Source organism: Hirundo rustica, chromosome 11, assembly GCF_015227805.2.
Source record: "Hirundo rustica isolate bHirRus1 chromosome 11, bHirRus1.pri.v3, whole genome shotgun sequence".
In the NCBI taxonomy this organism is placed as follows: Eukaryota; Metazoa; Chordata; class Aves; order Passeriformes; family Hirundinidae; genus Hirundo; species Hirundo rustica.
This window is the reverse complement of record NC_053460.1, coordinates 20943145-20969658: the sequence shown is the minus strand read 5'-3', so window position 1 is coordinate 20969658 and position 26514 is coordinate 20943145. Positions and strand designations below refer to the sequence as shown.

The 26514-nt window shown below is 42.4% G+C and overlaps 1 protein-coding gene across 5 annotated transcripts in view; it reads left to right on the top strand.

Annotated features, from left to right (window-relative positions):
• The window catches only part of GARRE1 (granule associated Rac and RHOG effector 1), a 63878-nt gene that overhangs the window by 12045 nt on the left and 25319 nt on the right, over positions 1-26514 (top strand). For 3 of the 5 annotated variants that reach the window (XM_040074932.1, XM_040074931.2, XM_040074934.1), the window contains 2 exons: positions 15809-17139; positions 24585-24791. In XM_040074932.1, the coding sequence (XP_039930866.1) occupies positions 16645-17139; positions 24585-24791 (702 nt within the window). In that variant the 5' untranslated portion in view covers positions 15809-16644. Of the gene's footprint in view, positions 1-1583; positions 1606-14208; positions 14393-15808; positions 17140-24584; positions 24792-26514 lie in introns of those variants that run through there. The other 2 variants (XM_040074930.2, XM_040074935.2) reach the window with 2 other exon arrangements.

Here is a 26514-nt window from a genome sequence, read left to right as displayed (position 1 = left end):
GGAGGGACTGGGAAGCAGTGAGTGTGTGGGAATGCCTTATCTGAGATGTGTGTTCAGATGGATGATTCCTGCTGTGTTTATTGGGGGGGTGGATCTGCAGTGTCCTCCAGGCTGTCCTGGCAGGGAAGCTGTGCAAGCTCAGCCAGGTGTGCCAGGGGAGTTCGGGGCAGGTAGCAGAGTCACAAGGCACAGTGGCTGCTAGTGTTTACTAGATCACATTGGTGTCCTTGTAGATCATATTCATGTGCTTGCTAGTTTAAATTGAATTGTTAAATGAGTTTTTAAGCATTAGTTTAATGACTGTGTTGCCAAATATCAAGGAGAAGTATCAGGCACTCTGGTGCTCAGTGTCCATTTCACCCCGCTCCGGGATGGACAGCCGCGATAACAGCACTTACTGACTGACCTGCTGATGCTGGAGTGAGTGCTCCGAGAGAAAGGCTTGTTTTTCAAAAAGTAGTTCTGAGGTTTTCTTTCAGAAACTTAAAAAAAAAATTGCCAAATTTTCAGTGAGCTTCAAGGCTTTTCATGTGCTCATTAGTAATTTGAATGTTTCCTATAAACAACCGTGTGTTGAAAGGGTTGTTTTGACTTAGTTGAATGTGCATTGCATGCTTTATTGGAAATGAAGGCGCAGATCAGCATGCAGCTTCAGCCTGCATCAATGACTGTGCTCCAGGAGCCCTTTCCCTAGGAAGTAATGATTTTAAAATGGTGTCATGGATTTGCTCTGGTACAATTTGGGTTTCATACTTTGACTAATGAAGAATATTCTTAGCATAACTAAAACCACCTATGCTGCGTTCCCACAAGTTTATGAAAGATGGGAGTGGAAGCCGTGCTGCAAAATTAAAGACTTTAACACTGTCCTTGATTAGGACTTAGAATTGCTTCACCTTTCATAGTAAAGGCAGAGACGGTGGGAAAATTAACATCTGTTTACATTGATAAGCAATATTATATTAGTTCTTTAAGTTATGCATTTTATTACTCCGGTGTCTGTAAAATGCTTAATTAATTCAGTATTTGGAAATAGCTGGGTTATTGGACAGTGCTGTTGTGATACTCTTTTTCCGTTTGACTAACAGTATCCTTTTGAAAACACATTTTCACATATTTTCCTAGTGGCATGATAAATTTTTGTGGCTGTCATTCATTGACATGAGAATCTCAGTGAGGTTTTTTCAGATGCTTCGAGTCCTCATTTTGACGTGGGGTAGGGAAGTTTTCAAATGTTGACTCTTAATGCTCACTGAAGTTACCATTCAAAATATGGGTTTATAACATCTATAACATCATGCTTTTGCTGAGGGATGAGGCAGTTCTGACTTGTATTTCTTTATGTTGGCAGTGTAATTTTATCTATTGAAAAAAAAAGGAAAGAAAGGATTGTTATACCCCAGGAGTCACCTGAGAATGAATCTCATGGGCTGCTTCTGGCTGTGCTGCTCCTGTCATTGATAACTTTTGTTTCATGATACTCAGTGGTGGATAAATATGTTAATGAGGTGACTCTTGACTTCACCATTTCTCTGTTTTTCAGTCCGTTCCAAAATCCAGCTCTGCTTCCTTGGAACGTTCTTACACTTGGTTTTCTTGAGTCTGGTATGTGTTCACTTATCTACTTTTATTCTTAATTTCTGGAGGCTGTCCTCCCACTTACACTATTCAATTTGTGTGGAACTGGTAAGAAATTCAAATGATGCCCTGCTGAGAATAGGGTGGAAGCTGAAGGAGTGGGAGAGAGAAGCAGAACAAACCGATGGTATTTACTAGAACTGCCTGTGCAGACTGGTGTGAAACAACCCATATTGATTGGCAAGCATATTGATAAGGCATATATATCAAAAAAAATTAACATACTGTGTCACAACACCTAATGTGATGGTTCACAAATTATTCCTCTTTCTTAATTTTGCTTCTGTGGTCGAGTTGTCCTGTAACTGATTATGTCTGAAATACAATTTGGAAAGTAATTTTGTGAAGTACTTGTGGCAATTTCTTTGCTGCTAGCATTCTAGGCTGGTTAATTCTCTGATTAATCCAGTATACCAGTATAGTTGGCCTTGTTTTGAAAGACTTGCTTCTGGTTATAACTGGTGGGTTATAACTATTTTGGGATGTGGGTCCATGGGAATTCCCTTTGTCCCCTGAGTGTCAGTGAGGCTGTTCCCTCTGTGCAGGGTGAGCACAGAGCCAGCTCAGCAGTGCCCAGCGCTCCCTCCTGCTCCTGGGGTGATTTCTGGGACTGAAATCCCTCTTTTTGGGAGAGGCAGAGGTGTGCTCAGAGTGGTTGGTGAAAACCCAGACGTGCTTGTACCTCTTGGCAGCTCCAAGAGGGCCTGGCCGTGTCAGGCTGCAACCTCCAGCCTTGGGATGCATCCTGGAAACTTCTTGTTTTTCAGCTCTTTGGAGACAGAAGAACCTTGTTTCATTCCTCTGGGAGCTGTTCTGTATCAAAGTGCCTTTGTGGGAGAACTTGTTAATGGAAAAACATTTGCCCCGGCAACTGTACAGATGAGGTATAATTGGTAAAAATATGAAAGAGGGTTATGGATTGTGGTCATTAATTAAAAGTGGAGATCTTGACCATTGCCATTGTGGCCTGGATGGGTGTCTGGTCCAGTAGGCCACTTTTAATTGGCTTTGTTAACAAATGTTACAGAATCAGTGGCAAATAAACAGCATATTTTGTCATTGCAAAACCCCAACCAAGTTTAAGCAAAGTTCTCAGAAGCAGATGGTGTCAGATGAGATTTGCTTTGTAACAAACCCCTGGTATTCGTAAGACTTTAACTTAATGTCCATGGATAGTCTCTTGAGTATGAATAATTGCTGGAAGTTAATGCTCTGCATTGCAAACTGCCCTGAAGTGCAGATCTATTTTAAGGTCTATAGATAAACCTTCCAACAAATTAAGCTGTTACATTGCAGTGGAATACTGACAGTAGTATTTAATATCTTTTTCATAGAAAGCTTTAAACCTATATTGTATAAATACATTGTTTCTAATGCTCTTAAAAGCAATGTTAAATTGTCCTCAACAAGAAACATATGGCTATAAATTCTGAGATACTCCATGTGCCGTCCTGACTGTCGGAAGCAGAGTGTGCAATGTGGATATTTAATTAAAAAAATTGGGATAAGGGTCGTGAATTGTACGCTAGAAATAGAAAATAAGATTAGAGGTTATGTTTCAGGCATGGAGCTGTCTCTGGGGGGGGAACAGAACAAGGTTACTTCAAGGTTTGGAGCCTGGCTGGGGGATGGGAGAAGGGAGGAAATCCAGCAGTGGCTAAAAATGGTGCCTGGGAGAGTTTGTGGTAGTACACACAAGAGGAATTGCCAGGCTGAGGAGCTGCCCTGATGCTGAGTGTTGTGCATTGTAGCCTTCTCCTTGCTGGTGCCAGCTTAGTCATGGGCAGTGCTTGGTACCAGAAGGGGGGTCCTGGAGCCAGCACAAACAGTCCCGGTGCTGAAAAGGTCACTTTCTCTAAATCTCGCTCTGAGGAAGTGGGTTTGGAAGAGGCCAAATCCATGGTAGATGCACCAGCTGGGATTGAGACGTTGCTGAAATGTGTTTGGTGTCTTTGCAATGTCTCATGGCTGGCAGAACTGGACTGTGTCACTGTTAGTGCAGCAGAAAAACCCTTTGTCAATAAAAGCTGCTGGGAAGGAGGGTCAGCATGGCTCAGGTCACCTAAATATCATTTAACCGAGGCTTAGTCTTTCATGTTGCTAATAAATTTTATGTATAATTAACACATCAGAAGATGCCTCTTAAAATTTTGAATGTTTCCCTCCTGTCTTAGTTTGTGAACAAAATCCCGCTCTTGAAAGGTGTACGGAGAGATGCCATAGCATATACTCAGTTAGGTGTGGGCTTGGGATCTTCCACCTGTGTGTGCGCGCCACTGTTGGGACTTGGTGCTTTAGGGGGAGGACACCTGAAGTTTCAGAAAGATCTAACAAATAATGGAAGTTTAAGTCTCTGGGTTTGCCTCTGGATGTTGTATTTCTACTGAACAGGCCAATCCCATTGTGTTAATTTGTTTTATGGATTAAAACATTACATGTGTTGCTCTTTCAAAATGCATAATACCAGGATAAATATCCCATTGTGTCCTATGCTGCACAAAAGAGTTCTTGCACAACTCAGTGCAGAAATATTTGGCACATAACCTGGTGACAAATCATGCCCATGATTGAAGGCCTAGTTGTTTATATAAAACTATCAGTACTTTTAATGTTAGTACATGGTAAAGTGGTGTGACTGTGTTTTATGTGTTGTAGATTAGGACTGATAATTATTTAACCGCTGATGATTTTATTGGGAAGTATTTGAGAGTTGTTTGGTGAATAATTTTCAACCTGAGAACAAGGCAATTTTTTGGAAGGGAAGAAATGCCATTCCATCAGCCATAGCCCATCAGTATTTCTGTGCACATCAGCCTGACTGCTGTGTGCCTTTCCCTGCTGCATAGTTAATGCAGCAGCTTAGAGCCAGGAGGGAGGAGAGCGCCGGCAGAATTCCGTGTATGCGTTTGTTAGCAAAGAGCTCTTGGGGGAAGTTATTTATACTCCTTCGTAGTATCTACAGCAGATTTATTTTCCAAAAGTGTAAATTCATTAGTATTGAAAGAAAAGAAACTTCATTTTGAAGAATGTTAACTCTGTTTTGAAAGAAGCAGCAAAACAATCGTTAAAGTACTAAAATACTTGCTTTTATTCGTAAAAAGAAAATAGCTTTAATCAAGCTAGGCTTTGTAGGAAAAGTATATAAAATGTAAACCCCAGGTAACTAATTGCTTTTGAAGACAGAAATTTCTTACAGCTTTCTCTGGGTAAGGAGTGGCTGGAGGAGACCCAAGGGTGCTGCAGAGTTCCTCAGTCTGCAGACTTTTTGATGTTGACCTGTGGCTTATTTTGGCATTTACGTTGTGTGGATGAAAGGCAACAAATTACTGTGTGGACTGAAATAGCAGGTGGGATTAGTGGAGCAGCTAATGGAGGGCACTGGAATCTGGAGCCTGGGCGATGGGCGCTGCTGCCGTTGTGGCCTTGGCTGGGACACTGTGGGCGAGGAAGGAGAATCCCTTTGTCCCCGGTGCTGCTGTCTGAGCCAGTTGTTAACAGCATTGGCAGAAGATTGAGCATCTTGGGGAAGGATTTTTTCAGTTGTCTGCTGTGTAAAGCAGGCAGAACAACTAGAAAAGCACTAAGCTTTGGGTGGTCTTGGAGGGGGAATGTTACAGGTGGCAAGTTTGGGCTCTGTCTTTTCCTTTGAATTTGTATTTGAGATATATAAACTGGAAGGGTGCTATATTTGATCTTCTAACTAATCCTATTTTGGCCCCAGCTATGCAAGATGAGTTAGGGCTATTTTAAAAATCTCATCTATATTTAATTAAGCTTTAAAAATTCTGGCCTCAATGAGGAGGTGAATTCTGTGCCCAGGACACACAAGCAGCTTTTTTGATCAGAAAAAATGAGGCAGGGTTATGAAGTATGCATGCTACTGCTTCTACTTTGCTAATCTTTATGATCTCAAATTATTTGTCACCACTGTTCCTTCATCACCTACAGAGATTTGTTCTACATAAGATAATATATTGCAAACCATAGATTTGTTGAAAATAAAGCATTTTGACAGTTCCAAAAGTCTCCTGTTACAGAGGTCTAGTTCAATAATAATTTCTAGAGTTAAAGTGAAAACTACTCAGCTACGTCTATTTATGGAATTGCTATTTACGGTAGTATCATGCTTTCATAGTATTGTGTACACACTAGTGTTTGGTTTTGTTATGGGAGGGAGACTGTAATTCACACTGGCTTGCTCTGGTTTATTCATATCCTGTGACAGTGAATCAGATACTGCTGTCTGTATACAGACTGAATTGCCAGCCAGCTTTGGGCCCAAATATGGTAAACATAATTATGTTCATTTGCTGTAAAAATACATTCTCCTTAGTTTAACATTTTCATGATTACAGTTTTCTGGTAATTCCATAATTTTCAACATGAGAGGGATATGAAAGGCGTAATCATCGTGTCCCTCTCTTCAGTGTAGAATATAGTTTGTTTTCCTGGGCAAAACTCCAGCTGTTCAGTGATGAATCTACTGCTGCTCAAATGCAGTGAGCCCATAAAGCATTTGGAAAGGGTGTTCCTGGGACAGGAGCTGTGCTGTGGAGACAGAATCTCTGTGTGCACAGACAGCAAAAGCCCCGTGGCTGCAAATGTCCTGTGGCACTGCGGGGATGTGCTGATGTCAGTTTTTCTGATATGAGCTCCTGTTTTCTATTTTTGGAAATGAAATTAATATCGTTTGAGAATACTTAATACTCCTCAAGTGGGAGACTTTCAATGAATGAGTTGGGAGAGCATTAAGATAAAGCTTCTACTTTGTACTGAAGAGAATAAATATTAGTAAGTATTGGATTAGGTTTTAATTTCGGTCACAAAGGAGAGTTTATGGTAATAGTTATTAAATGAAAAAGAGGATCGTTTCCATGTGGAAATACATGCTCGTAGTCGCCACTTCATTTATACGGGGGGGTTAGGATTAGTACATTGAATGCAGCTAAGAGAGTGCATTTGCAGGGTTTTTTCATTGTTTTGATGTAGTCTGGTATCAAGAATGTTGTAGATGAATTTTGTGGCAAGTGTTGAGAATTCAGAAGCAGCACAGTAATTTGGGTAAGGAAAGATTGTTGGTATTGAGTTTCTCCAAATGTTTTGAAAGCTTTCATCATCCTTGCTGCAAACAGGCAAAAAAAAAAAATCACATACAGGCTTTACAGGATTTGCTGTACATAATCTGTCTCATGTTTTCTTGTAGTCAGAATTTCCCTCTTCATAGAAGAGCTTTAAATGTATAGATGATCTATAATTTTCTCTGCCTTGAAATACTGCTTTTATCTAACACTACTAAAATAATCAAAATGCCTACTGAAGTTACTCTGAGTTTGGGTTTTTTAAAGTTGTATAGCATCACACGTTCTTAAAACAGTTTGGCTTAGGGATATTTGTTTCAGTGGGAAAATTCAAATGTGTATGCACTGGGAAGTGCAAGTCCTGGGGCGTTTATGAAACGTGGTATCTGTGTTTGCGGGAGCAGCAGAACGGCTGCAGGTCTGGAAGGGAACAGCTGAGCTGGGATGAGGAAATGTTTCTGTTTGCAGAGGAGCTGTAAACAGTGTGTCCTGGTGGCACTTCTGTGGTTGTGACTGTTCCACTGCTTTCAGTGGTTGCTGCGGTGGAGAGAGAGCGACAAAGTAAACGTGGCTGATTTGGGCTTCCAAACTGACCCACCTCAACCTCCTTTATCCCTTGGAGGTTAAAATGGTTATCTAGGGAAAGGCAAGAGCAGGGTGAATTTGTGGGCAATACTAATTTAAAACTGTCCTTAACAACTTGCTGCATCTGGGATTTCCTGAGCCTGTGGTCAGACTGTTGAGTAACACAAGAGAGCCCCTCTGTAGGGGAGGGTGATAAGAGACCAGAACTGCACACTAAATTTGAAGTGTGGGTAAACCATGGATTTATGCAGTGGCATAAGAAGGTGTCTGGCTTTTCCAAGATGGCTGTTGCCTTCCAGATCTATTCTTCTGGCTCTGCCATTCAGCTTCAGGCTGATGTTTAGCAAAACCAGTAGCACTGAGATCACCTTCCTCAATGGTAATGATCAGACTAGAGCTCATCATTCTATGTGTGAGGTTAGGATTCTTTTTCTATCTATGAGTTGATAAATTTATCCCTAATTAATCTACTGTCTTTAGTCCATATCCATAATGTGTTAGTGCATGCAGTGTGTCATGCCTGAATGGTCTAGTATTGACCTGGGCTCTTACTCCCACTTGTCTTTCCAAGTCTTGTTTAAGTTGTGGTTTGTTCAGGACAATGAAAGCTTCCTCACAAACCTCACTGTTGAAAGGAGGTGGTGTTGAAGAATGTCTTTCATTTATTTCTCTATGTACTTTGTCAAAGACTGGAAATTATTCCTATTTTTCTGGGTGTGGAATCTTTTTCTGCAGTGTTTGAGTCCATGGACGAATAATTTTGAGCTGATGAGAATAAATCTCTGCATGGAGCCTTCTGCCTGGTTTCTTGATCTGCACTGACTCAGCAGTAACTAAGCTCTTCAAAGTGATTTCCTAAACCTCTTTAACAAATTGTAGTAGAAATTTTTAGTGTGGATCTTGAAATGTGTATTGAAAACATCGCTTCCCAGTTAAGTAGGACATTTACTTATGCTGGAAAGCTGCAATTGATGGTGTAAAAAGGAGTTTAACTCTTAGCTGACAGTGTGGGAGACACCACTGACCGGACCTGGAGCTAAACATGTGCCTAAGTTCATTACTGAAGTGAGCCCAGGGGTTTAAGGTGTCTACTGTAATCTCATGGGGTTGTGGGATGGTTTAGTGTTGGGCTTTTTAGTTGTTCATCCCCCTGGTTTATCCCCCGGTTTTCTGCAGAAACTTGGGAAATTGTGATTTTTTGAGTTTTTAGTACACGACTGAGAAACAATTAAATTTGTTTTCTTAATGCTTGTTTTTTCAGTTAAGTTTTAAAGAGAAAACACCATCCTAGACTCTTGTGTTTACATTTTTACTTTTGAATGCAGTAATCAGGAGTGACAGGGTAAAGAAGAATTACTACGTGGGTGGTTTCTGCTTAGAAGGACTTCAAGTGTGGATGTGATGTGCTAGGTGGGGGTGCAAAGACAGACTGGGGAATTGTCTCAGGTGGCCACAACTGGACCATGGTGCATAAGCCTGACCGAGTAATATTCCTGTTCCACATACGCTTAATTGAATATTTCTCTGTCTCAGCCTTTCCCTCCTGACTTCCCTTCTGCAGGAAGTGAAATCTGTGACCTAAAAAGATCATTTACAGAAACATGTTAACTTAATCTCAGGATTTTCTAGAATTTTCAGCTCGCTGGCCCTGGGTTGAAACCCTGGCCTGGAGTTTTTTCCCTCTGTTTGGAAGGGCAGTGTGTTTTTCCCACGGATGGCTGTCTGTGCACACAGGTGTCTCTTCCTCAGCAGTCCTGTAGGACCAAAGAATTCTGTAGGTGAGCTGTCCTGGGAGGCAAGAGCTGCGCCTTTTCTACAGAAATTTGTGCTGCCTATGCTTGCTCTCAGTCTGGTCCCACGAGCTTTTCCCTCACCCTAGAACATTTTCCAGCTCTGGTGGGGGAGTGTGCCTGTGGCTGGTGGTGAGGGCACCCTTTTGGAAGATGAGGGACGGAGCCTTGAGTCTCCCCTGGCTGACAGTCGTGTGTGGGAATTTCTCTTGCTGTGTGCAGGGGCTTTGTTAGGCTGCTCTCTCAAAAGAATGGGCATTATTTTCTTTCTCTTTTCAAAGGGGAACTGGTCCTGCTTTGGAAATAGATAACGTAAGCACCTATTGCCAAGGGAGGATTGAAACAGTGATCCTGGTCTGACACAGGCATCTATTTTTGACATTGGTGGAGGCACACAAGGCTGAAAGAAGCTCTGGTTTAAAACATTCCTTTCACCAGCTTTTCCTTTTGCTGTCATATCTTCTTGCTGAGACTTAAGTTAGTGCCATTTGGAGTGTTACATGTTTAACTTCAAACAAAATGCAAGGAGCCTCCTGACGGGCTGTCGGGTCTGCCTTGGAAAAATCCAGTTCACTATGCTGACACGTCTGAATCTGACTGAGGGACACCTACATTCCATATTTGTCTTTTAGGGAGTTTAGTCACATGGATTTATAGCTGTTTTTTTTCTGAAGGGTTAAGAGTTGCAAGTGGTGTAATGCTGAGCAGGCAGGACCCTCAGTACTTACCTAATTCCCCGAATTTGATGTTCTTCAGCCTTTTCCAGTTCCCTCTGTTTCTGAGTGGTTTTCATGACAGAGTCTTTGGTTATTTGGGATTTTTGGGCAGGGCATGGACGTATTTTTGTATTTGCTTGTCATTTCAGGTGCCTAACATGTCCCTCTACAGGGTCTTTCAGTCCAATTGGAAAAGACACAAATCAGCACAAATAATCTTCTGTCATTGCTTTAAGGAGTGTCATTTTGAAGGGAAGAAAACTCCAGACAAAAGCATAATAAATTAGTTCAGAGACGGTCTATAAATACGAGGTAGATATATCCTCAGTGAAATTGGTCTTTTGAGTTAATTAAACCAGGTTGCTGGTTTAGCAGATCTCAGTGCTTTGGTTGGTAATTGCTTCACTGGTAACTGAGAGCAGGTTCCAAATTAATACCTTACTCTGTTGAAATTTGAAGTGCTGAATTGGATTCTAGTTGGACTGTGCTAACTGCACAGTTCCTGTGGAGCGTGTTCTGGGAGCTCTGGTCCCCAGCTGGGGCAGGGAGGACACAGGGGCAGTTCAGTGTGGCTGCTGGCACCCATCTGTCCCCAGAGAGCCCCCAGGGTGGGTGTGACACCCTGGGAGAAGGATGTATCCAACAGGAGCTTCATGGATTCACTAAGGATTCCCTTGACTACCGTTTTGGTTTGGATTTTTTTTTTTTTTTTTTTCTCTCCAACTGTTCTGGGCAAGTAGCCAAAAAGGAATCCCAATGAGCAATTCATGAGCTAACAAAAACTAAAATGTTTTCGGTATAATGGTCTGTTCCTGACTTTCCTCCATCCTCCTTTAATAGATTTTTACAGCTTGGGTGATAAAAAAACCCCAGACTAAAAAACTCATCCAGAAGGTGCCTGTGTCTCCTGCAGGCTGCAGCCCACTCCATTAGGCGGCCTTGGAAAGCAACGCTGGTTTTCCTTACTGGATCTGTAGCTCCAGACCAGAAGCCGTCAGGGTTTGGTGAGGAGAGTCCTCTCCCTGCTGGCGTTCCCAGGCTGCTGGGGCTGTGCCTCCATCCTGCCAGCTGTGGGAGTGACTCTGGAAAAACCCTGAGCCTCGTTTGCCCTGCTAATGAAGATAATCAATACTTGTCAACCTCTGTAAAAGCATTTGCATGCTTTAAGTATTTACGATGTGTTGGTAAGAAATTCCAGGTGCTAATAACTTGGTTGGTGTCAGAGGTGGACGCGTATTTTCTGCCAGTCAGCGTTACTTGAAGGTGGCTCTTCTTGTTGACTGAGAAGTTTAATTTTCGAAACATAGTTTCAGCACTTGTATTATTCTGAAAAGTTTTGTTTGAAACGGTGTTTGAAAATGAAAACAAATTTTAAAAGCCCACACACATTTCATGGGTGAATTGAATATATTAGAAAGGTGCCATTCCTGTCTAATTTTAATATTAATAGATGTGGTGTATTGATGAGAGTAGTGGAGAAGCTGTAGTAGAAGTCAGAATTTAATTTATCAGGTTGCGATTTGTTGCTGAAATTAGAACTGTTCTTTATATGGAATCCCTGGTCTGTGGATTTCAGTTTCTAGTATTTTTGAACAGATATGTTTTGTAGACGTAATCCATCTTCAGTTTGGGAGAGTGTAAAATGAATCAACTCCCAGTTAGACATGATATCTGTCTTAAAATCCCTCCCCAAAAGTAGTTGGGAATACCTGACTGGTTTTATTAACGTGTTTATTTACGAGGATCCTGTCATTTTGCTCGGAGGAGTTCGCACCGTCTGTGTCAGTGCCGTTGTGTGCTCCCCTGCGCTCGGTGCCGCGTGTGAGGGGAGGAGCAGGAGGGGCCCTGTGGCTCCCACACAAGCCCCGGCTGTTCCCGGCGCCGCGGGCCGCCTGTGGCTCCCCGTGCCAGGCTGCACTTCCCTTTCTCCCGCTTCAGTAATGCCCGTGCTTTCAAACCGCGCTGTCGGGCTGAAACTTCCCGGCTCAGGGCTGTCTGTGCCGCCTTGTGAAGCGCTGGCCGTGGTCGCTGCTGCCCTGGCAGGCGCGGTGCCCGGGTGAGCTGCCCTGGCCTGCTCCACCTGCTCCGTGCCGCACGGGTTTGCAGCTGGATGCCCGCACGCAAATCCTTGTTGTCTGGCCGCTCTTCTAGTGCACAGAGCTCTCTCGCCCTCCTGCTCCCAGTTTGCTGTGCAGGGCTTGAGGACCGTTTCGAATATTTTTGGTTCAAGGCATTCACATTTGGACGTCGGGTGGCCTGGCCAGGTGATGGATGGGATGTACACGTTAATGGCAGGAAGCTGTGAGGGTGGAATGACGCCTTTCCTTGCGGGGTAACTTTCAGATTTGCACCACGTTTGTATCACTACATGCCAGAGGGATTCTGTGTGTTTTTGACAGGAGGCCCTTGGCTCTGGCAGCTTCCTGGCCTTTTGGCCTCACAGTGGGTTTGTTTGTTCAGGCTTTTCCCGGGTAAGCAATCTGGCTGCTCTGGGTTGTGTCTTTTGGAGTTAGCTTTTTTTTTTGAACATTAATTGAATTTAGTTTGTTTTACATAAATGGTGGGTGTGGTGTTGAGTTCATCCTGAGATTTGGAATCTGTGTCTCATAAAATTAGAACCAGCATGACGTAGCAGGGCGTGTTACATTCAAAAAAAATAAGCTCAGGTGTTTTGGACTATCTTACTCTTCAGTGTTTTATTGCATGTTCGCTGGAAGGACAACAGAATCCATAAAGAACACCATTTGAAGACAGACTTTTGCTAGTTTTTAAAGCTGAGGTCAGAACCTTTTTAAAGCACTGTTTCCTCTGCTCAGTTTCCTGTGTTGATTCAGGGAAAAAGTTGCCTTCTCTTCTAGCAGGGTAATCCCAAACAAGACAGATGGGGCATTAGGCCATTCAAACTGGTCCAAAACGTACTGGGTTACTAAATTCCACTTGTCTGAGAGTCTTCCCTGTTTATTCCTATCTCTTGCGACTGTTGAAGCTGGAAAAAAAAAAACCATTTTTCTGGGAAATATCTTGGCAAAAAATTTGGATGCTACATTTAAAAAAAGTAGCGAACTCAATTTGCATTTGCACTCATTTTCCTGTAATTTCTGTTTCCTCTATGCAAATGCGGCCGTTTTTAGAGCAGTTTGTGCAGCTGGCTGATTCTCTGGAAGTTCAAACAGTCCAAACTAGTAGCAGTTCCTTAACTTCAGCATTAATCCTTGAAGTGAGTATGTAAACTGTGTGCTGAGCTTTTCCAATAGTGTTTTGCCATTTTGAGCAGGGTAGTATTCAGTGTGGAGCTGGGTAGTATTCAGTGTGGAACTAATATATAGCTTATACTATATATTAGTTCTATTGCAGTCTTCAGTAGCACCTGAACAGCAGTATTTTGGTTTTGATTCATAAAGGAAGGACTAAAATACCTTTCCTTGTGGTATGGTAACTTGTTTTGATAATTTCTTCACTTGGTTTTTGTGAGTGTTTCTGTTTTCCACAAAGTGAAGTATAAGCTTAAGGTTTGTATTTTGGGTGATAACATGCTCTTCTTGAATCACTAGAAGGAAGCACATTGGTTACCTTTTTTCGCCTAAGGTGGCAAGGGGTAGATTGGCCTGAAGTGGGTCCAGTCCAGTTCAGTGTGGAGCTCTCACATTTAGTCCGTGCACCAAAAGCAGTGGGGAAGGGAAGGGAGAGCGTGGGAACCTTCTGTGCTTCGCTTTTTCAGGAAAAGATGCAGAAGGAGGAATGTTTATTTTGTATGTAGCATGTCAGAGAGCTCATTATGGAGTTTCAGACATAGTATTCAGGCACATGGCTGCTGTTGAGGCATGCAGCTTTCCTCTCTTGGAATAAATATCAGCTGAAGATACAAGCTGTCCTCTTTAAGCTTCTGTGTAGGTTTTATTACAAGGGAATTTTGAAGCTGAAGAATAGAATAAGTACCTGCCAGTTTGACTACAAAATTGTCTGGAAGTAAACCACAATGATTTGTCATTTATGTGTATAAGTGTAGAAAATATAAAGCCACCTTTTTTTTTTTTTTTTTTTTTTTTTTTTTTTTTTTTTTTTTCCTCCTCCCCTAATCCTTGCTTTATGTTCTTTTAGGATGCAGCAGGTTTATGTATTGGCAAAATACCTGATAATTCCAAACAATGAGTTCAGTGTGTTTGGTCCTGAAAGACTCTGTGGGTAATCACAAACCTGAGCTGAGGTGCATTTCTGATAATCTTGTCTAATTCAGTGCCCTAGGGCTTGGAAACGCCTCCTCAGTTTTTTCTTTCATGATCATTTCTGAAGTTCCTCTGCAATGGGAAATTTCATGTCTACTTAGGAAAAACAATCACTAATTTACTTATATGTTATATTTAAATTAACCAACTGTCTTGTTCCATCTACATTTATATGCAGTCAAGGAAACCAATTTAATCATGCTCTCCACTGTAAGGCACCATAGCTTGTAAAACAAGGAGAAAATTGCTTTCAGCTATGCATGTGACATCAAGACTTCCTGGAAAATTATGGTTTTAATGAGTTTCTTGCATTTTGACACATTCATTGTGAATACTGAGAGAAGTATAAAGTCGTCAGGGAGGTAAGTAGTCAGCTTGGAGTACTTTAAGGATGCTGAAATGCATATGGGAGTTTCTTTGAGCTTTAGGTTTTAAAAAGTGCAGATACGAAAGAATATGTGCTCTGGATCTCCCAAGCAGAACCATCTGCAGCAACGACTTCCTGAAAAACTTGTGTCCTGTTGTTTTAGTGGGAGTGAGACTACACAGCTCTGGGTGTTTTGTCCTGCTGTGTCTCGCCTTCTTCTTTATCTGTGGGATGCTTATATCCTACACATGTGCCAGAATGGGAATGAATGAATATTGTGTGTGTTCAGACAGATGGAAATAAGAAATTTTGACTGAAAATAAAATCTTTGTTCCCCAGCCATTTTGACAATAGTACTACAGATTTCATTGCTCAAATATAATAGCTAAAGGAACATTTTGTTGTTAAGTGAAAGGGTTCCCAGATTGTTCTTCTAAGTGCCTGGGATATTGCAGTTGCTGCAGTAGGGAAAAGGATGGCCTTGTTTGATAGAATCAAGTGGGGTGTGTGTAGGAGAGGGAGAGAGTGGCCTGAAGTGTGACTGGAGCTAGGACTGGGCAAACTGATGGAATTGTATCCTTCTGATATTGTCTTGACAGTGTTTGAACAGTGTCTGGTATTGAACACCTTGTGCTCCATTTTGGCCCTTCCCCACTGCTCTGGTCATCCTCCTGCAGATGCCTTCAAGGAGCCCTTGGCTCTCCAGCTGCACCAGGGTTTGTCAGGAGGATCAGGGCAGTACAGAAGTTGTATTTCCCTCCTACTTTGATGTGTGCTGAGAGTGTTATTTAGTCCAATCAGAATCTTAGGCAGCTGTGCCTCGTGTACTACTTTGTGCACGTGAGATGGTGCCTGCCCATCACACTGGAATGGGACACGAATGTTGTATTTCTCAGCTAATCTCAGGTAGGATTAGGCAGATTTGTCTGTGGTTGTACTGAAAAAAAAAATTAAGGACCTGTATCTGTTGACTTAGTAAACTATTAAAATGAGTGGGAGAGTTCTGCAATAAATTAGGGTGTGTGACAAAAAGTTTTAATTGATTTCATTCTTTAATTAATTTTAAAGGATGAGATTAGAAAATGTGATTAACTCTCCTTAAGCTCTGCAGTAATAACCTTTTGCTGTTCTTAACTGTGCAAGACTTGCACTGGGGATTAACCACACTCTTGACAGTCTAGAATGAAAGAATTAACAAGAAAATATTTAACAGTGTTGAGTTTAGCAACAGGATGACACTGGCTTCTAACAGCCTTTTAAAGTATCAGTGCAGCTCTCTCTCCCTTTGGATCTTGGGTGTTGTTGACAGTGTGTGCCCAGAAATGTGAACCAGGACACTGCAGGAGTTAAATTTTTAAACCTTCTCATTGTTCTCTAATGTCTAAACTTTTTTTTTTCCCCCCCTTCACAGGAAATGACCTAGAGGCCTTACAAATACATTTGTGCATTTTTGTTCTGAGTCTGCAATTGAGGGCAAAAGCAGTCTGGAAGCACCACTTCTTAATGTTACAACGGAAACAACTACCTCAACAAACAGGGAAAGGGGAAGAAGGCTTGCAATAACAAACACTCTAGTTTTTAATAGCTTATACTTGCGAAGTCTTCTGTAAACAGTCCAGATTTTATTTTCCCCCTCCAATATTAAGAAGAGACACTACAAGTGAACCGAGTTGGCAGACTGGATCTGTCAAGACGTCTGAAGATATTTGATCTGCTGACATAAGGATTTGCTTTTTCAAGGAAAGAGCCTCTGCACTGCTTTTCTAATCGCTGTTGATCGGTGCTTTGCTCCACTTTTCCTCATACTACTAATGGGAGAATTGTATTAAGGTATTGCTTCTAAAACTATTATTTGCATTGAGGAAGCTAACTTTTGTAGATGTAACAGCCAGTGACAATGTTATGCTCATGAAGAACTTGTAAGCGATCGCTTCTCCGCTCCAGTTGGTTTTTCTGTGTGCGGAGGGGATACCACACAAGAGACAGAGCATAATTAAGATACTTGGGCTTGCTTTTTGAGTACAGTTTCTGACTGCAGCAGGGCTGCACCCAACACTGAAAACACGGAGTCAGCAAATCTGCTGCCGTTCCCACTGCTGATACAGATTATACAGACACTTGCCTTTCTGAAATGCCTTTTTTGAAACCTATGTACACGGTCCTGCACTGTTACTGTACATAGACACTCGAGGAAGGAATTGAACGAGCGATTGTTAATTCAAGAACTCTCTGGACAAGCACTCACTTATGTATTGCTGCAGTGCACAAGAAAGCAAAATGGACTATAAGCGGCGCTTTTTGCTTGGCGGGTCCAAGCAGAAAGTGCAGCAACACCAGCAGTATCAAATGCCCGAGCTGGGCAGGACCCTGAGCGCCCCGCTGGCATCGGCCACCCCCAGCACCCCCCTGGTGTCCCCGGCTGCTGCGGGCGGCTGCTCCCACCCCGCCTCCCACACGACTCCGATCGCAGACATCCAGCAGGGAATCTCCAAATACCTGGATGCACTCAACGTGTTTTGCCGAACGAGCACTTTCCTTACAGACCTTTTCAGCAGCGTGTTTAGGAACTCGCACTACTCTAAGGCAGCTATGCAACTGAAAGACGTGCAGGAACATGTCATGGAAGCAGCGAGTCGACTCACAGCAGCAATAAAACCAGAAATAGCAAAAATGCTGATGGAACTGAGTGCGGGAGCTGCAAACTTCAAAGATCAAAAAGAGTTCAGCCTACAGGACATTGAGGTAAGTTACCTTGGAGGATACTGTTTTGCACGGGAATTTGTGTCATTCCTTCTTAACTGGATTTCTCTTCAAAATCCCTTCTATGCTGGAAGTTTTCTCCACCTTGCTGTGTGTTTGTGGGTAATGCTGGTGGAAAAAGAGCTCTTCATTTCTTATGTACTAAGAAAACACTCAGTCATTTCTGGGATCTGACCTCCATCTGTGTTAAATTAGGTATTTAGTAGGTATTTCTGTAGAAGAACCAACTAGACAAAAGTTTTAAAGAATTTTCTGTATTATGTTAGCTAATGTTTTTAACATTATGTTACGCTGTCAAATTCTAAATCAGCCTGCACTTTCCTTGGTATTACCCATTCCGAGGGGAAACCTGAGCATGTGGGAGTAACAGATTGTCATCAGTGTTTCAGTAAAACTACATATTAGTTGACTAATAGTATTTTATCACTCTTTAGAACATTTTTGTCTTTTTGAGCTGTTGTAAGAGGAAAATAACACACTGTGTGAGAGATTATTACGGCAAGAATTTGTCACAACTTTGCTATAATGTTCATCTGCTGGCAGAGAGTGCCCAAGGATCAGGATTCAGAGAGGATCTCCAGCTTTCCACCATGCCTGCCTGGGAAGGTCTGGGTATTTCTCCTCTAGTAAACGTGTTATGCAGCAGGCAGTGTTAAGTGACAGTCACAGATAAATCCCTGGAGTTTTAAGTAATTCCTGGTGTTTTGACATATTTCTTCACTTTGCAGCAGTCTTTGCAGAGTTATTCCTTCAGAACTACATCCTGAATGGAAAACTTAACTTTTAAGTTCTCTTGGTTTTGATTTAGATGTAGATTTCAGGTAACTCTATAAGAGTGAATGTTTGTGCCTGTCAGGCATTATCTGCTTTCTCTAACTGCACCACTTCCAGATGGAGTTGGTAAGGAGGGTGCAATTTGTCAGTCACAGCTCTCCCTGCAGTTGTGCACTACAGTTCTCAGTGCTGTTTACTCAGTATAGAATGAAGTAAGATGGGCTATACATTTGCTCTAAATGTCTTCTGTAGGCTGATATTTTTAAAGACAATCCAATAACATCACTCGTTAGCTAAAGCTATAGCAATGTATATCAAAAAGTGAGTGTATGTAATTAGTTGATCTTTTTAATAGGTTTGCCAAAAGACTTTCTGAATTAAAAAAAAAGCAAAAAGCACTAGATGTCTTCTAGGGGTTTTTGTGTGCTTGGAACGCCGTCTTTCCAAGTGTAGGAGCCACCTGCAGAGCTGCTTTTGTCCCCTGGGCAGGCAGTGGTGGGTGCTGGTTCTGCCCTGCCCCGGGTGCTGTGCAGAGAGGCTTTGCTCAGCAGGAGCTGAGGAGCGAAGCAGAGCAGCGTTTGCATTGGGTGGGTGCACATCCTGCCAGCTTAAAGGCACAGAAACCAGCTTTGGTCCCAGCTTTACCTGGCCAGGCCCAATCCTCCTTCTGGGCTCCTGCACTGCTCCCTCGCTGCCCGGCAGCTCTGTGGTGGGAGCAGGTGTGTGGAGAATGCCAGCAGAGCAGCTGCTTCTGTGCCTTCCCCCTGCACCCCTTGGGCTGTCCCACCACTTCTCATTGTGCTTTTGCGGTACCTTTTTCTTATTTAAAGCTGCATCTTGCTGTGAAAAATGTCCGTATGCAAGATTTATGGGAGCATCTGTCTAACGAGACAAGCGTTGTGTTCTGCTTTGGCTTAAGCAGCAGCAGAGTGTAGGGATTTGACAGCGACTCACGTGGTTCTGTGGGTCAGTCAGGGCTGTGGTGCAGATGAGTGAATTCTGCAGGCAGAGGGGTTGGGTGGTTGTGCCCAGGGAGCAGCAGCTGCTCACTGTTGAAGTGGACCTTGGCAGAGGCCGGTACAGGAATATATGTTTGTAGGTGACTTGAAAGCACAGGATATAAGTATGCTGGGAGACCTGCTGAACTAAAAATAATCTTGAACAAATGAATTTTCCAGTTGGGATGGAATTCAGAGGGGAAAGCTGAATGTTGCAATATTTAAATAGACCTTTTCAGCCTCAGGAGTGGAGCCCACTGGGCAGCAGTTCTGGAGAGCAGTCCTAGGGCTTGTGGGAGTCGTATGTTGGGTAAGAGTGAGCGTTCTGCAGTTGGAAATAATAAACCAGTGCCGTTGCTGTTGTGCAGAGAGGCAGTTACCATGTATTTAACACAACCCTAACCTGCAAGAACCATGAACTAAGCACTGAACTCGTCAGTGGTTATTATGGCCTTAAGCACAGCAGTGCACATGCACAGCGCTGCTGGTGCACTTGGAGAAGGAGGGAGCCACTGGAGAAGCAGCAGAGGAGGGTAACAGGAGTAGTCAGGCATCCAGGGACAAATTGAAAAGATGGACTCTACAGAAGAGGAGGCTGAGAAGGAAAATCAAAATTGCTCAGGTAAGTGAGAAGACGCCAGAACATGTCAGTGTCTGTTCTTCGTGTCCATGAAAGTTGGAGCAAGGAACTTAAATTTCAGAAGGAAAGATTCACATTAGATGCTGTGGAAATCCTTTGTAATGTTAGTGGAGCACTGATGTGGCTTCCTACAAAGGGTAGGGAGCAGAGCTTACAGAACAGGTTAAACCTGCATCTGGCAAAACTGACCCAGGTGAAGCTGCTCCTTGCTAGGGACAGAAGGGTGACCTGGTGAGATCCTCTCCCATTGTGCTTTTCTGGGATTTGAAGACTGAGCTGTTGATGCTGAAATTTCAAGTTAAAAAGTGGTTTGCTTTTTTCCCCCGGTGAATAGAGAAGTTAACATTTCATAGAACTGCCAGCAGGATTAAAAAACTCACAATGTAAGCAGAAACACATAAAGGGCTTGCCTGACTTCATCAGAGTTTACTGAACAGGGAAGTGATGGGGGAAGAGTGTGAGGCAGCATAATTGTTCCCCAGGAAAATACCAGGAGGGGAGTACAGGTATATCTGAAGTTGCTTTGTCAGCTTCTCTAGTGGATGGCTGAAAGAGCTCATAGCTCTGAGAGAGGCCTGAGAGATGGTGGAACACCCAATTGGCAGCTCAGGTACTCTGAGAACGGCTCTGCAGAGGCTGTTATTTGAGGGATGGAGGCTGATGTTACAGGAGCAGTGGGAGGTGAGCTGTAATTCAGGGTGCAGTGGGCAGAACTCCAGATGCACAAGAAGGACACGAGAATGAGACTTCGTATGTGTGAGCCCAGCTAAGGAAAATGCAGTTTTCCTAAACCTTGCTTCACACAGGCAAGTGTTTGGAAGGAATGAGAAGTCCAAGCAGAGCAGGTTTGGCTTTAGGAATCAAGCAGAGAGCTGTGGCTTTTCTGAGGTGCCACACATCTTTATCTTCTGTACAGTGGGCTCTGCCCCCCAGGGAAGGCAATGTCGAGAAAACTCAAATTTTGGTGAACATACCTGACTTGAATTTGGACTGAAAACTATTGTGCAACCTGGGCTATAGCACCACGGGAGGTTTTTAATTTATTTATTGTTATTTAGAACAAAGCTTGCTCATTCAGAACTGTCTGCCAGGCTGTGTAAGAAGGTGACTTCTCTTGATCAAAGTATGGTGACAGATGGAGTTTCCCAAGGTTTCTTAGTTTCAGAAATGCAAATGTTGATTTTTAGTTTCTTCTTTTTCTTTTCCCCTTTCAAACACCTTTGAATTCTTGAGTATTCTGTGCCTGTATGGGTGAGGAACAGCTTGGAAATCAGGGTAAATGAGAGGGTGTTTTCCATATCTCTTTGTCAGCTGGGGGAATGCAGTAACTCTGTACTTTTGTTAATAAAATCATTAAAGCAAATCCGGAGGGAGGAGTAAAACTGGTAAAAGTATGTTTCCCCATCTCTTGTGAAGCTTTGCAGAAACCTCAGTACTGCAAAAATATAAAGAATGACTTTTAGTTACACAGGGCTTGTGTATTGTCTTAGAAGTAGTAATGAGAGGAATGTCCATGCTGCCTTCCTGTACAAAAGGGAAGCATGGATGGGCACCAGATCTATTCTTGGCTGCTCTGTTTTATATTAAATGGAGATATTTTTTAGCTTTTATGCATATAAAATAGCCTAAGATATTTTGGACGAGAATCTTGTGAGACAAAAATGTTTGAGCAAATACTGAATACAGGCTTTCCTTAGCAAACATTGTGAAGACCAGTTTACTGTTTTTTAAATTATTCTGTACTGGGATTTTCAGGGATTGGCTCAACTCTTCTGAGTTGAGGAACTGTTAGTAGCAAAAAAGTATTTTGTCTTACATTTTAATTGCTGCCTTTTATTTTTAAAATGCTTCACACTAAATTGGTTTTTTTGCAAAATGATAGTGACCACTTCTGTAGCTGTCAAGATCAGATTATCATGAACAACTTTCAGGGTCACTGCTGGAAGAAATGAGTCTGTTGGGGTTCCCAAGTCTCACAGCTTCTGCTGGAATCTAATTTAAATTCAGCCTGCAGGTGATTCCAGCCCATGGTCAGGACTGAGTCTTCCCTTGGAGGTGTTCTGGTCATGAGATCACTCTTCGGAACTGCAGGGAGATGCTTCATAGTAAAAATGAATAATATTCTGCCCACTTCAGGTAATGCACAGGCAGGTTGTTGGCTCATAGTGGGGCACAGCAGTTCAGTGGCACCAAGGATGCTGTTAAAGGAAACCACCAAATGATTCTGTTGTGGTGTTTGGCTTTTTGAGCATTCTGCTTCTTTAAGGAAATAGCCAAAAAAAAAAAGGGAAAGAAAGAAGAAAGTTCTGCTACATAAAATGATACTTGGAGAACTGCAAGTCAGTGTTTGCATCAAGTGTGGAAGACTGACATTATTACTGGTAGTGTTCTGTTTTAAGGAGCCTGTTGTACAAGATTTTCTTGCCAGGGAATTTGTATGGCATCCCTGTTTAGCAGTGAAAACTGGCAATTTTGTATACACTTTGTCCAGTGGAATATTCCAAAGCCGATTGTGTGATTAGGAGGATAAAGTGGGACAGAGGAACCTAACACTACATCTCACCTGGTGCTCCCCTTGGTAGGGAACCAGAAGTCCCATTGCTTCCAATTGCCTCAGCAGGAAAAGAGAGATTCCTTCAGGTATGGCTGTGCTGAGACAAACAGCTACCCTGCCTGATAAAGGTCAGGGAAGTCAAGGTGGTGGAGCTGTGTTCTGTGGGACAAAAAGTTTGGAAGCTGAAGACCTCATTGTTTATGCAACAGAAATGAATCTAAGAAATTGAGAAGACATCACCACTCCCAAGGAAATCTCACTGGTTGACACCTGAGGTGATTCCAGTTCAACTTTGATTCCTGCGTAGTTTGTAGGGTTTGTGTTTATTCTGGTCTGAAGGAGGAGAGTCACATGCTTCTGCATGGGAAAGTAGGGAAAATAATCTTGAAGAAGACGTGGTGGTGTCTCTAACTGTAGAACTGCATCCATGTGCTGATGCTGTTGCAGGGATGTGCTGCTCGGCACAGGGGTCAGTGCCCAGCCCCGGCTGGGGGACGTCACTGCCTTCCCCGTGGATAAGGGAAGGTTTGGGTTCTTTGGCAGAAAATCTGACCAACTGATCTCTTTAAAGCTCTTTAAAGCTTTAGAGTGAGTTTGGCATCTGCCATCAGTCCAAAGGAAGTGTTTAACAGTGCAAAAATCCTCTACCATTTTGATAGTGGAGCAGCTCAAATCATCCTTACCCATTTTGGAGGAAGGCTGAAATAGATTTTTTTCAAACAAAATAAAAGTTCAGTAAAGCAGATGTTACTATTTATCTTCACTGTTTAACGTTGTAAGTTATAGTAGAAATGTTGTGTGCTGCCACTTAAAACCTAAATCATTTGTTTATTTTGAGCGTTATTCCCAGGCTGGGGAAACTTCAACCTTTGTACCTTAAATATTCTTTGAAATTTAATCAGCTTGAGATTGCTAATGAGCACTGGTTTCATCTTCCCCTGAGAACTGCATTCTTCCTACACAGGAATAATTCAGATCACCAGTTGCCTCTTCCTGCAGTTTTCTTATAAATCTTTCTAATCTCATACCCAGGAAGGTCGGAGTTTTCTTCATTCTATCATTTGCTGACTGTTTTTTTTAATAAGGCAAGCTCCACTTTCAGAGGTCAGTCAAAGTACCAAAAATGTTTAATTTTATGCCTTGTACAAAGAAGGGAAGTGATTGAACCAGAACGGAATGTCAAAAGAAGTCTGGATGCAGTGGAAAAAAGCACTGCCACCACTGGTTCTTCTGAAGTGGAGAGTAAATGCATATAACGGTTCCTGTGACTGGAGAGTTCTGCCAGGAAGATACATTGTGTCTGAATAGTTTTATTCCAGAAGAATGTAGCTGAAAATAAGGCGGATGATTTAATGGCTCCAAGGCATGATGGCTTTTTACATTATCTGTGTATTTTATGAATTATTCCTCAAATGGAATTCAAGTTGAGTCTTTTTTAATAAATCAAAGTCAAACACAGATTTTAAAGTGCTTTGTGTGATAAACTCCGTAAAAGAAACACCTTGAATAGCTTTTAAACACTTTCTGCAGTGATTTGGACAATCCTCCTTTCTCTGCAGCTCTCTGGTTTTACACTCTCGGCTTTGTCCTGCCCGGGCAGTGCAGCCCCGGAGGCAGGTGGAGCATTCCCTCTGGAGCCCTTGGCTCTGCAGGGTGTCCCTGGGTGGTGGCACTGCTCTGCTTGCCCCAAAGTCCCCTGGCACAGCAGCCTGGCTGTGCCCATGGTACTGGGGCGTGAGTGTGTGGGCACAGGGACAGGCGCGTGCAGAGGTGGCATCTCCTGCCCTCAGCCCGGGGAGCCCTTTGCTGCCCTGCCCTTCCTGAGGGAGCGTGGCAGGACCCACTGCAGTGCAATATTCCTCATATTCCACGTCTGTGCCAGCGCTGGCATGTCTGTTACGGTGCCAGGCTCAGCTTTGGGCTCTGTGCCTGGGATTATGGAGCCAAGGGCTGCTGATGCCCACTGCCTGCCCACTACCACTCTGCCTGGAGGGTGAACTGCTGGGCCAACTCCTACATTTTATCTTCATGTTTTAAAATGATTCATGTTTTGTTGTTGCTGCTTTGGGTTTTTATCAGAAATTCAGCCAGGTCGTTGTGCAGGTGGGTTTTGGTGTTGACTTGGTCCTTGTGATAATATGCTACTCCTATTTTTGTTCTTGATTTTGCCAAGTAACTGAGCAAGCTTTTCATTCATCAAGTGGTCAGAACTTGAGTACAGAACTAAAAATTACTCAGAATTAATCTCGTGTCCCCTTCATTCATAGAAATGAATGCTCATTTACTGTTACTTTAAGTAAATGGTTGAATATCATATCTTAGTCAAATCTGAAGCATATTTTAATAAAAAAAGATCAGCGTTTAATATAGTTCCTTACCCCAAACACCAAACAGAAGGGGAGAAGAGAGATTTCCATGAACTCTTGTATGTGCTTGAAACTGGTTTGTTTGTTTCCCACAGGTACTTGGGCGATGTTTCTTGACAGTGATGCAGGTCCACTTCCAATTCCTGTCACAAGCTTTGCAGAAAGTCCAGCCAGTGGCACACTCCTGCTTTGCTGAAGCTGTAGCTCAGGAGAGGAAGAATGTTAGTGGGACTGGAGCCTCAAATATAAGCCCCACAAATGAGCTGGAAGATGCAATAAGATCATGGAGAGGAGCAGCAGAGGTATGGAGGTCTTGCTGTAAGCGCAGTAGATGTAGCAAAACCTAGTCAGCCTGGGTGTCCTAACAAAGGAAGAAAATACCTGATGTTAAAAACATGCTGCATTTGAAAGGGGGAACGTGGCACAGTTGTTTTCAGACACTAAAACTCATTTTACTCATGTGGTGATTGCACTGTCTTTGCCCTGTGTGAAGTTTCCTTTGTGATAGGGTTGTACATAAGGAGCACACAAGCAGTGCAAACAGGTTTTTGTTATTAGCAATAAACTACCAGTGTTCAAATAGGGCAGACAGAGGGAATTGAAAATAAAAACCTCGACGAGTCTTTGTGAGAACAGCAAAATCTTGATGAAAAATAATCTAGATAATGGCTATTTCTCTCAGATTTGGAGCACAAATTCTGTTTTATACTTTTAAATCTTTGTGGTAATGTTTAACACTTTTTTCTTCATGCTGTTAAGCCTGATGATGCTTGATCCATCCATTGTTGGAATGTGACCCATGTTACTTAAATGTGCCACTCTCTGGACTTGTACTTTCCCAAACACCTGTCACCTGTGGAATCCTTACTTTGCCAGCCAAAACGTTCAGTTTTATGAGGTTTTCTGCTTTCCCTGGCATCACTGAAATCTGGAGACTGATGGATCAGAATGGATTCACACACAGAGTGGGTGTTTTCCCTAAATGCAGATGACTTGGAGCATGTGCTTTTGCAGTCTCATTTGGCCCACATGGCTTGTTAGCCATCCTGACTGGAAATTTTGTCAAGGTCCCCATTTATGACTAACATCTGCAATGTACAGGAAAGCAAATGAGCTACATGCATGCAGAGGGATTATGTGTGATTTTTACTGCAGCATAATTTTATTTCATTGGCTAAAATAGGGATTTGGGAGTGCTTTAGGTGTATTACAGATAATTGTAACAGGTCTAATCCTGGTATAGCTGTACTTCTTTGGCATAAAAGTAGTTAATTTTATGTGTAATATACTTAGCTTCTTAAAACTACTACAATTTCTGGAAATGCCCTGCAATTGCTATCCAATTTGTTTAAACTGTGGTTAAAACTAAACTTGGCTTCACAGAAGGACCTTAACTTTATTTTTTACTTTTTGAGCAACCCACTTCACCTGTTTCTGTTTTTCAGAAATACAAACCCCATATTTCAAAATAGTTTTGTACATGTATGATACTAATCAAATCCTGTATTAAACATGCATGGAGAGGAGAGAGATAAAATACAGATTCTCCATACTTCCAAAATAAACTCCTCAATTTTTATGGTTAACTGAAATAACTGATTTGGAGTATTTGTGTGGGGTATTAGGATAGCATAAAAAAAATACATTGTTTCTAAATAAATAAAATGCCTCATAATTGTAGATAGATTAATATAAATAATTTTGATAGAAGGAGGACTTGAAATACTGAAATCTTTGCCAATTTTTACTTTGGATTGGAAGGCAATCCATTGTTTTCCTGTAGAATCAGCCTCTCTGGCAGGAGAACACTGCTGCTTCAGATTGAAGTTTAGGGTGATACTTTGTCAGTAGCTCAAAACTGGTTTTGCTCTTTAAGATTTACTTTGGGAAATGCAGTAATTCTGTACGTGAGGTGAGCCCATGTCTGTCCATTGGCTGTAGTACCAAAACCCCCCAGTCTGGACATCCTGCTTTACAGCAAGACTCCTTCCTGGACTGGAAAATAACCCACACCTATTTGCTTTA